The 11,947-nt window shown below is 47.1% G+C and overlaps 1 protein-coding gene across 1 annotated transcript; it reads right to left on the bottom strand.

Annotated features, from left to right (window-relative positions):
• Window positions 1–8,728: 8,728 nt before the first annotated feature.
• Window positions 8,729–9,532, bottom strand: LOC115962625. The gene has a single exon (XM_031081512.1). It carries the CDS (start codon window positions 9,530–9,532, stop codon window positions 8,729–8,731), a length of 804 nt encoding a protein of 267 aa, XP_030937372.1.
• Window positions 9,533–11,947: the final 2,415 nt, after the last annotated feature.

The following is an 11,947-nucleotide window of genomic DNA, read 5'->3' as shown; positions in this document are numbered from 1 at the left end:
TACGCGCAACATAAATATGCCATTTTCTGATTGGGGGATTAATATACAATGTTCTAAACATGTTTGGTCAAACTTTTTCCAATAGAAATAGATTGCAAATGATTTATGTTACTGTTCACATCTATATTTATATATATCCAAAAGTTGAAGCGTAACATTTATTATTATTACGCTCCAATTGAACTACATCAGCAGCCATGTTATTATCCTTTTTCTTTTCAATTTTTCCTATAATTTTTTTTAACATTTAAATTGAATTAAAAACTATTAAATTACAATCAACATATAATATTTATCTTATTTTTAACTATTCTTCTTATTATTAAATTGTCAATTTATTGTTACATTTTCTCCAACCTTTCTCATTCCTTTTACTTTTTCATTTCTTTACTACTTTCACCTTAATATTTCTATTCCTCTATCCCTTTATCTTCCTTTATTTTAGTTCTTCTTATTCTCATTTTCTTATTATAAATTTGTCATTTCCTTTCCCATTCTATGCATAATTATCTATTTTCCCATACAAAAATGCTCTCTCTCTCTCTCTCTCTCTCTCTCTCTCTCTCTCTATATATATATATATGTGTGTGTGTGTGTGTGTGTGTGTGTGTGTGTGTGTGTAGGGTGTGGGTTTGAGCGCTCCTTCTGTTGGAGGAAAGGTCTCAGGCCCAACTAGCCTAAAACAATGAATTTTTAGAGAGTGAGCTTAAGAATTAGGTGTTAGTCTGAACCACAATCATTAGACATGGCTAGGTGCGTACGGACTAATAAGAAAATGGGTTTGAGCATGAAATGTTGTCCCCGGGTGTTTCGTCCGAGGAGCTTGGTATTCTACTTCTTCCACTTTCAGTACTAGGTTACTGTCGTTTTCAAGACCATGTAGACTGTTGCAGTTTTCTCCTTTTTCTCTCTTCCTGCCCCTTTTTTGCGATCCCCCATTCTTGGGGGGTCTCTCCCATTATATATTTCTTTCCAGTCAATATTGACCCTCCATTTGTTGATTATGCAGGCCATTACTCAAGTGCTCGTCCCATCAGCCACCTTCCCAAACTCTCTGTGAGTTGCGGCAACCAAGGCCACACTGTTCAAGGGTCCTTTCATCATTAATGCGGCCAGGACGTTAGTTGGGCGCATTAAATGCGGAGGTGACAGTTTTTCCTTGAACTGCTCCTACACCATACCCCCGTGTACGTCCTACTGTACTCGTCTTTTCTTCGGGGAACACTCTGGGAGGCTGCCTTTGATGGCGTACTGCTCTTTCCTACTGGAGTCTGGAATGTCGAGGACAGAATCGTCCTCGGCAACATCTCTAGGCCATTTGGATTTTCATTGTATGTCCTCGGACACTTCTCCTTGACGCGGGCCTTGGGCCCAGCACAAAGTGGGCCGGAGTCGCCAAGTTCTCTGGCCCCACAATAACCCCTCAAAATCTTGCTGTCCAGATCCTCGGATGGAGAGGAGGGTTTTGGTAACATCAGGCTTCTGTCATGGCTTGTCAAGTCCTGTCCTTCATTAATGCTAGAGTCTTTTCGTATGCCCGAGACACGTTCCTGGCGCCTTGGTATATGAAGCATGTCTTCAATGAATGTTGGCGGCTCCGTGCTCCCCACGTTCAATGGTGCGATGGTGATTTTGACGGTTGAGATTTCCTCACCTTTATGGGCGGGAAAACCCGCACAGTTATTTTTAATGGGAGGTATAAATTCCCATTTGAACGGACCATTCTCTTTACCTTTGTACTTAAGAGTTCTTGCGCATATGTTCTGAGTTCAGTCAAACTTCCAGCCAAATTCAAGTTTCTTTCCAGCATAAAAAGCTTGTCCGAGGAGCTTTTCCCCATTTCTGTAAGTTTTCTTCGCTCTTCAACTCGTGCTTTCCCTCTTCTAAGTTTATCTTTCTCTTGCTCCTCTCCTTCTTTCGTCATCCCCTGAGTCTCTTTGGCAGTTTCTAAAGATGGGTAAATTAAAAAAGTTAGTTGAGACCGAAGAAGCGATGGAAAAATTTATCGCCGATTATAGGATACCCCCCAATGTGGGTTTGAGGTAATGTGAGGAAAGGGAGTGGCACTTTAGGAGAAAAACGGGTGAAGTGGTGATCCCTATACTTGCCTTTATAGAGGGGGGCGTGAGAATTCCCATGGGGCCAGTGATAAGGGATTATCTTAGGCACTTCCGATTAGCCCCCACCCAGTGTGCTGCTAACGTGTTTAGGATCTTGGGTTGTGTGGATGCCTTAAATGAGAAAATGGGGCTAAGGTTAACCCATTATGACGTAAACTGGTGCTATAACCTCCAACTCTTGAAAGGCAAGTCTTACTATTTGAAGACGAGGGATGATAAGGTTCGGCTTATTCAGTGCCTCCTCGAGTCCAACAAAGGGTTAAACAAGGACTTTCTCATCGTGTCTGGAGAGTGGCACGATGGCCTTCCTTGCCCCACGGTGGAGGGGGAGCTAGGTGGGGTATCTAGAGTGGGAGAGGGATGACCCCCTTTTTTTTTTTTTTGCCATTACGTCTTGCACGGTTTGGTTACTGATATGAACATGCCTTCTTTTTGCAGATCCGCACGCCTTTCAGCGGCACTTCCATCTGATCAACAAGGAAGATTTGGAAACTATTCTCAGGGCAACGGTTTTTGTAAACGAGGCGGACAACCAAGTCAGGGCCGCTCACAAGATCTTGGGGTACGATCCTATGCATAGGTCATTCGCTGATCCGAAGTACGTGATCAGAGCTAACGATCCCTGACTTCAGAGAATCACTGTAGTTAAGCACGGGTTTCTGATTCCCGAGGGGTCTCCTGTTCTGGAGGGCATCCCGTTGGCTGGCTCTTCTTCATCCCACCAAATGGCGGAAGCTGAGAGTGATTCAGGCTTGCTCGAAGAAGGATTTGGTGCATTTGACCAGGCTAGTTCGTCCGTGGATCCTGTTGGTGACTTGGGTGACCCCGACCTTTCCGAGGTAGATTTCTTGCTAGCAGGGACATCCTCTCAGGCGGAGATGGGTCTTAAAAGGAAACCCCAGACAAGCCTGTTCGACCTAATTGAGGGCTAGCTGGGGAAGGAGGCACCAGGAAAGTCGCAATCCAAACCTCCCCCTCTTCCGCCATAGCCTCAACCTGTTCAAACCAAGTCTTTCCCTGCTCGTTCGCGAACACCATCTCCTCGGCCTAAACACCCTACTTTCCCCCAATCGACTTTACCTCCTTGGCCTGAGCTCACCGACTCAAAAAGGAAGAGGAGTTCTAAGGGTAAAGAGCCGATGTATGAGGGGAAGTCTCACAAGCCTCAAGAGAAGGGCGAAGCCCCACGAGCTCAAAAGCAGCTAAAGATTGGGCCTCAAGGCCAAGGTAAGGAGATCGATGCTCAATCTGCGCCCGAGGCTTGGCTTCCTGCCTCAATGCTCCACGGGGAGCTATTAATGGAAAATGCCTCCCTAAGGGACTTTCGAGGCGGTGAGGGCGCTTACGTGGCCGACGCGTTAGAGAGGACCCTGCTCCTTGCCACTGACATGAAAGAGCTGAAAAATACGAGAAGGCAGGAGGTCTTCCTCAGCGTGAATAGGTACTTGACCATGGTAAGGCTTCTGATACTTGTGACTTCGCCGATTTTTGCTCCTTAATTTCCCATTCATAGTGTGTTTGTTCCGATTGGCAGGCCGTCTAGGCCACTTATAGGCTGGAGGATGAGGCTAAGGAGCAGAGCAGGTCCTTGGAGACTGAACGTAATAAGCGCCTGGACGCTGCTCGTACCCTTAAGAACTCCGAGGCTGACCTCACTAAGGCCAAGGAGGATCTGAAGGAGATGACAAGGCAGAGGGACAGCGCTGAAGCAGGCCTATCTGGTGCCCAAAAGCAGGCCGAGACCCAGACAAAGCGCCTACTTGAAGCTGAAGATCAGCTGGGGATTGCTAAGGAGTAGATTGTTGATCTCAAGAAGAGGCTAGTTGAGGCGGATGAGGCCAAAAACGTTGCGGAATGGGCTAGAGACGAAGCTCTAAGGGCTAAGACGAAGGTTAAATTTGCTAGGATGGAGGCCGAGACCTCCAGGGACAAAGCCGAGGAGGAGGCCTATGACTCGGGGGTGACTGACACCCAGGCTATCCTCAAGGCTCAAATCCTTGGGGTGTGTCAGCTTTACTGCTCCCAGGTTTGGAATGAAGCCCTCAAACAAGCTGGGGTGGAGGCTTCCTCCGATCTGTGGAAGGCGGAGAAGATATACTATCCTCCGGCCATCCGCGAGACGAATCCCGAGATGGTAAGAGCTCTAGAAGAGACTGAGGTTGCTCAGCCTGAGGCTGCTCTAACCGTGTCCACCACTAACGAGCCAGCCGAGGGGAGCGAGCTTCTTAAGGTGACTGATACAAGTGGAAGCTTCAACCTCGAAGCGCCCTAAGAGGCTGCCGGATCTATAGTCGGCGTTCAAGACTCTCATGTCGAGGAGCCACCTCTCTTGGTTCAGCCCCTTTAGTCCATTTCCCCTGCTGATGTCACTCAAGGCCCTGAGGCCAATCTTGCTCAGCTTCCCAAGGAAGGGGATGTTTCCCAGGGTCCCGAGGCCAATCTTGTCCAGCTTCCTAAGGAAAGGACCAAAATAAAGTCGAAGAAGTAGAGATTCCAGCCAACCTTTATATTGGTTTTCTTTTTAGTTTAGTTTTTAGTTAATTTGCTTCTGTTTTAAGAATCTTGGGATTCGTTTGTAACTGAATTCTCGACTATGTGTATGAAATTCCTTTCTTCTTTTCTCTTTTGAATCGTGTGTTTATTGCCCTTACCGATGTTACTATTACTGTAAATCTCGTGGCTTATGAATTAATTATCCTAACGGGTGTGAATGGTTGTGCACATAACATATTTGAAGTTAAATCCCTGATTACTACCTTACCGGCATCAAGGGGATGCTTAGTTTGCGTCTACCCATATTTTTAGGGGGCTAAGTGTATGATCTGAGGTGCCAAGCGTGTTATTAGGTCATATCCACAGCTTTTACAAATTTCGAAGCAGTGAGTCCGAGGACCATGCAAGACCTCGGAGTGACTAGTTTCTCCATAGGCTTAAGTCTGAGGACCATACAAGGCCTTGGTTCTGTCTAACACTTAGATTTTCTTGGAGTGACTAGTTTCCCCATAGGCTTGAGTCTGAGGACCATGCAAGACCTTGGTTCTGTCTAGCACTTAGATTATTGCCAAAATGCGAGACGTGTAATCAAGATGGACTTAAAATCTGAACTAGACAAGCACTTTTATTAATAGTAATACCTGCTCAGGTTATTTACATTCCATGGACGGGGTACAAATTTTTCATCTAAGTCTTCTAGGTAGTACGCTCCTATCCCCGCGACTGAAGTAATCCGGTATGGCCTTTCCCAGTTGGGTCCATGCTTTCCCCATGATGGGTTTTTGGCAGCACCCACAACTTTCCTCAGCACTAAGTCCCCTAGTGCTAGCGGTCTAAGCTTCACGTTGGCATCATATCCCTGTTTGAACTTCTGATGGTAATAGGCTAATTGGATCATTGCCTTTTCTCTTCGTTCGTCGATCAGGTCTAGGCTCCTCTCCAATAGTTCGTCGTTACTATCCGAGGTGAATGAACTCGTCCTCAGCGTTGGGAAGTTTGCCTCTAGAGGGATAATGGCCTCGGCCCCATAGGTCATGGAAAAAGGTGTCTCCCCTGTCGACCGCCGTGGTGTAGTCCGATAGGTCCATAGGACGTACGACAGCTCTTCCACCCATCTTCCTTTGGCGTCATCCAGTCTCTTCTTAAGTCCATTGACTATGACCTTGTTGACAACCTCAGCTTACTCGTTTCCTTGAGGATAGGCTGGAGTTGAGTACCTGTTAATGATCCCCAACTCGCAGCAGTATCTTCTGAAGGCCTTGCTGTCAAACTGGAGTCCATTGTCTGAGATGAGGGTGCGAGGGACTCCGAATCGTGTGACAATGTTTCTCCAGATGAATTTCTTAGCATCCACGTCTCTGATGTTGGCCAGAGGCTCGGCTTCGACCCACTTGGTGAAGTAATCTGTGCTGACCAGTAGGTATCTCTTATTTCCTGCTACCTTTGGGAAGGGTCCTACAATATCCAGGCCCTACTGGGCGAACGGCCACGGACTAGACAGAGGATTGAGGGCCCCGCTAGGTTGATGAATATTCGGAGCGAACCTTTGGCATTGGTCACACTTTTTAACATACTCCAGGGCTTCCTTCTGCATCCCCGGCCACCAGTATCCCTAGTTAATGGCTCGGTGTGACAGAGATCTTCCTCCTATATGACTCCTGCAGATCCTTTCGTGTAACTCTTCAAGCAACAGTTCTGATGCCTCAGGGTGAATGCACAGTAAGTATGGTCCGGAATATGAGCGTTTGTACAATTTGTGGTTCTCGGACAACCAGAACCGAGGAGTTTTTCTTCGTATTTTCTCTGCCTTCGACTTTTCCTTGAGCAAGATGTCATCTTTGAGGAACTTCACAATATAGTCTATCCAGCTAGGGCCCACTCTGACCTCATGAACATGGACCACGCCTTTGACTACTTCATTCGCTCTGTCCAGGTGCTCGACGAGAATAATTCGAGGCAAATCCCCTGCCGAGGAGGTGGCAAGCGTGGCCAGCAAATCTGCATGAGTGTTTCCACTTCTGGGGACATGCGACAAGTTGAAAAAGTCGAAGCCCAGCTGTAAGCGTTTGACCCGGCTTAAGTACTCTTGCATGCTTGCATCTCTGGCCTCTAATTCTCCCTTTACCTGGCCTACTACCAACCTCGAGTCCGAGAACATCTCCACCGCCTTTCCTCCCATTTTCTGTACCATGGCAATTCCTTGTAGCAGGGCCTCATACTCAGCTTCGTTGTTCGTTGCTGAGAACCCAAGTCTCAGGGACTTCTCTATGATGGTTTCCTCGGGAGATATTAGAACTAGCCCCACTCCAGATCCTCTTTGATTTGCTGCGCCATCAATGTACACCTTCCAGCATGGGGGTCCTGGTGCAGAGATCACTTTAACCGATTTTCCATCCATGTTCTGCTCCTCTGCCATTATTTCTACTGGGGGTTCAGCAAATTCGGCTACTAAGTGAGCCAGGACTTGGCCCTTGATAGAGGTCTGAGGCATGTATTTGATGTCAAAAGCTCCCAGAATTGTGCTTCATATGGCAATCCTTCCAGTGTAGTCAGCAGTTCGCAGCACAGACTTCAAGGGTAGTTGGGTTAGAACAACAACTGTGTGGGCTTGGAAATAATGGGGAAGTTTTCGCGTGGCGTGGACCACAACTAGTATGGCTTTCTCCAGGGGTAGGTATCTGATCTCGGCTTCATGTAGCGACTTAGTCACGTAATAGACCAGCTTTTGGACGTCATTGTCGTCCCGTATTAGCACCAAGCTTAGGTATGGAGGGCTATAACAATGTATGCATACAGAACTTCATTGGCCTCGGGATTGGACATGATAGGTGGTCAGGATAGGTAGTCCTTGAGTTGCTGGAAGGCCACCACACAGTCCTCGGACCAGTTAAACCCCTTCCACTTGTTGATCAAGAGATAGAATGGCCTACATCTATCCGCCGACCTGGAAATGAATCGATTGAGGGTTGCGATCATCCCGGTAAGCTTTTGGACCTCCTTTGCATTTTGTGGCGGTTTCAGGTCGTTGATGGCCTTGATCTGGTCAGGGTTGACCTCGATTCCCCTATGGGTAACCATGTAGCCCAAAAACTTTCCTGACCCCACGCCAAAGGAGCACTTGGAAGCATTTAGGCGCAGCTTATGTTTCCTCAAGACGCCAAAGGTGCCGCTGAGGTCCCTTAAATGCTCGGACACCACTCTACTCTTCACCACCATGTCATCGACGTAGATTTCGATGTTCTTGCTCAGCTGTGGTTCGAACATTCTTGTCATCATCCTTTGATAAGTGGATCCCGCATTCTTCAGGTCAAATGGCATTACCTTGTAGTGGTAATTTCCGATTGGTGTCACGAAGGCCGTTTTCTCCTGATCCCCCAACGCCAGTGGTATTTGGTGATAGCCTTGAAAGGCGTCTAAGAAGCTCATCTGAGGATGGCTTGCTGTCGCATCCACTAACTGGTCTATTTGAGGCATTGGGAATGGGTCCTTAGGGCACGCTTTATTTAGGTCTGTGAAGTCCACGCAAACCCGCCATTTCCCACTTTTCTTTTTGACCACCATTGTGTTGGCCAGCCATTCGGGGTAAAAGACTTCTTTGATACCCCTGCGCGCTTAAGCTTTGCCACTTCGTCTCTAATCGCATCGGCATGCTCTTTTGATGGGCGACGAGGTGGTTGCTTCTTGAGAATGATGGCCGGGTTGACATTGAGATAATGGCAGATGAAGGCTGGGTCAATCCCGAGGGCGTCGCAGGCATCCCATGCAAATACGTCAATATTCCTTTTAAGGAACTCAATCAACTCCTCCTTCTCCTAGAGGGGCAGCTGGGCCCCTACTCGGAAGAACTTCTCCGGGTCGTCATCAATAACCACCTCTTCCAGGTCTTCGCATTTCGCCTCCCCAGTAGTTGTGTCAGGGGGCAAAATTGAGGTCTTTAGTTGCTATAAATTCTCCTCAGCGGAGGCTGAGGACTTCGCGTTGAGCCGATGTGAGACGGCCGCTACCATGCATTGCCTCACCATGGGTTGGCAACCACAGATTTCAAGGACTTGGTCTCCTGATGGGAATTTCACCTTCTGGTGTAACAAGGATGCAACAGCTCCTAAGGTATGGAGCTAGGGCCTACCGACAATGGTTGTATAGGGAGAGTAGGTGTTCACCACGATGAAATTCACTTCCACTATTTCTAAGCTGGTCTGGATGGGCAATCTAATCATGCTTATCGGAATGACAAGCTTTCCATCGAAGCTCATCAGAGGGGAGTTGTAGGGCGTCAAATCTTCTGATTTTAACCCCAGCCCCTTGTATAGGTCGGGGTACATAACCTCAGCCGCACTGCCGCCATCCACCATCACTCTTTTCACATCGTAGTCCCCGATTCGGAGGGTGATTAGCAGCGCGTCATCGTAAGGCTGGATGGTCCCGATCTTATCTTCCTCTGAAAAACTCAAAACGGGATGAAAGCTCATTCTGGCCCTTTTCGGCCCTGGTTGGGACTCCTCGGCAGACAGTTGAGCCATCGATAACACTCGTGCAGGGCACGTGCCTGTTCTCCCTGGCGCGGCCACGATGACGTTGATCGTTCCTGTGGGTGGCCTCAGGGCAGCATCCCTCCTGGCCTCTTGAGGGCCTTGATGACCACTGGAATGATGCAGAAGGTGCTTCAGCCTTCCTTCCCGGACTAGCTGGTCCAGGTGGTTCCAGAGGTTCTTGCAATTCTCCGTAATGCGGCCATGGTCTTGGTGGTATTGGCAATAAAGGTTCTGATCGCGCTTCGAGGGTTCTCCCGCCATCTTATTCGGCCACCTAAAGTACAGCTCGTTCTTGATTTTCTCCAAAACCCGATCTATTGGTTCTCGAAATGCGACGTTGACAGACTGTGCATTAGCTGTTCCAGGTCGCCCTACAAAGTCCCTCATCGGGCGGTTGCTACTATACCGGTCCGACCTGAAATCCCTCCTCTCCTGAAGAATAACCTTCTCTTTTCCTCTTCCCTGTAACTGGTCTTCCTCCACTCGCTTGTACTTGTCAATCTGATCCATTAGTTGACGCATACTGGTGGTAGGCTTGCCAGTTAGAGACTTCCGCAGGCCGTGATCGGCTAGGAGACTATTTTTTAAAGTGATAATGGTGACGTCGTCAAAGTTGTCTTTCATTTCATTCTATGTCTCCCAATATCTGTCCGAGTAGGCCTTTAAGGTTTCTCCGTCATACATGGATAACAAAAACAAAGTGCTCAAAGGTCGAGGGGCTCTGCGGTTCGTAACGAAGCGGGAGCCAAAAGCTTGGGTCAGCTGCCTATACGAGTCGATGGAGTTCGTCTTCAGACCATTAAACCACCTCATCGCCACTGGTTCCAAGCTAGACGGGAAAACCTTGCACATCAGCACCTCATTCCTAGAATGGACAGCCATCCTTTGGTTGAACTAGCTCACATGCTCCACCGGGTCTGTTCTACCGTTGTAAATGGCGAAGGTTGGCTGCTGGAACCATCGAGGAAGTATGGCCCTTTCTATGTGATGCGTGAAAGGCGACTTGGAAAGTTGATCCAATGCCTTGCTCATGGCGTCGTTTCCCAAGCCCCTGGGAGATGGGCTTCTGCGCCTATGCCTCCGGTGGTGTTCTTCTTCATGGGAGAAGGTCTCACTTGGGGAGTCCTTGATCTTCATCTATAGTCGTCATCACTTTCATCGTCGAAGGGCTCGTCGAGTCTGGAACAAGATTGTCTTTACTGTGCATGGTGCAGCTTTCTTTTCAAATCGTCTATCTCTTGCCGCATGGATTGCCTATCGTTCTGTCTTTGAGACATATGGCTCCTAACTTCCTCCTGTTGTGGGGCTCGGTCGTTATTTCGTCTCTGAAGCACGTGGCTGCCCGCGCGAGAGTGGCTCCTATTGGTTTGGGTGGTATTTACGTTTCCCCCTCGAAACTTTCCATTCTCTTCATTTCGGTCGCGCTCGGGGTTAGGGTAGTTGCCCTATTGTTGGGATCTGGCTGATTCGAGCTGATGGGGGCTTGCTTGATGAGGGCCTGATCCTACCATGCCGGATCGTTGTCCTTAGTAACACACAAGTTCTTCCCACAGACGGCGCCAATTGTAGGGTGTGGGTTTGAGCGCTCCTTCTGTTGGAGGAAAAGTCTCAAGCCCAACTAGCCCAATATAATGAATTTTTAGACAATGAGCTTAAGAACTAGGTGTTAGTCTAAACCATAATCACTAGACATGGCTAGGTGTGTACGGACCAATGAGAAAATGGGTTCGAGCATAAAATGTTGTCCCGGGTGTTTCGTCCGAGGAGCTTGGTATTTTGCTTCTTCCACTTTCAGTACTAGGTTACCGTCGTTTTCAAGACCATGCAGACTGTTGCAGTTTTCTCCTTTTTCTTTCTTCCTGCCCCTTTTTTGCAATCCCCCATTCTTGGAGGGTCTCTCCCATTATATATTTCTTTCCAGTCGATCTTAACCCTCCATCTGTTGATTGTGCAGGCCATTACTCAAATGCTCGTCCCATTGGCCACCTTCCCAAACCCTCTGTGAATTGCGGCAACCAAGGCCACACTGTTCAAGGGTCCTTTCATCATTAATGCGGAGTTGACAGCTTTTCCTTAAACTACACCTACACCATACCCCCGTGTGCGTCCTACTGTACTCGTCCTTTCTTCGGGGAACGCTCTGGGAGGCTGCCTTTGATGGCGTGCTGCTCTTTCCTACTGGAGTCTGGAATGCCGAGGACAAAATCGTCCTCGGCAACATCTTTAGGCCATTTGGATTTTCATCGTATGTCCTCAGACACTTCTCTTCGACGTGGGCCTTGGGCCCAGCACAAAGTGAGCCGGGGTCGCCAGGTTCTCTGGCCCCACAATATGTTTTTGGTGGATTTTTTTTTCCGCATCTATAATTTAGGTTAACGAATTTTCGTATTCTTTGGAATTCTATTTCGTGTTTTAAGTTGTTATCTTTTTCATTCTCTTTGATTGTTACATGTTATCCTATTGCATTATAAATATAATATATAATATATAAGAATATAATATTATTATATTACATAGCATAATTAAAATAATTGGTGTTAATTGCTATACATTTCATTTTTACTATTTTTCTTCTCGTCTTATTTTATTCAACATTTAAATTCATCCACATCCTTCGATCATTAAATCATTTATATTTTCCCTCATTTTTTATTTTAAAAAATTACACATATTATATTTACTTAAATTCAAATAAATAAAAGTCATTCTCATAAAATCTTCCCAAGAAATGTTACCATGCATCAATTGAAAAATGGAAAACAAAACACATGCCAATTTAGAAATACTAAATTTAAAATAATA

Source organism: Quercus lobata, chromosome 2, assembly GCF_001633185.2.
Source record: "Quercus lobata isolate SW786 chromosome 2, ValleyOak3.0 Primary Assembly, whole genome shotgun sequence".
NCBI classification, from domain to species: domain Eukaryota; kingdom Viridiplantae; phylum Streptophyta; class Magnoliopsida; order Fagales; family Fagaceae; genus Quercus; species Quercus lobata.
Note: the sequence above shows the minus strand (reverse complement) of the source record. Positions and strands in the feature narration are given on the sequence as shown.

Coding starts and splice junctions, on each gene's coding strand:
- LOC115962625 (XM_031081512.1), bottom strand. CDS start 9,532: ATGAGGGACTTTGTAGGGCGACCTGGAACAGCTAATGCACAGTCTGTC.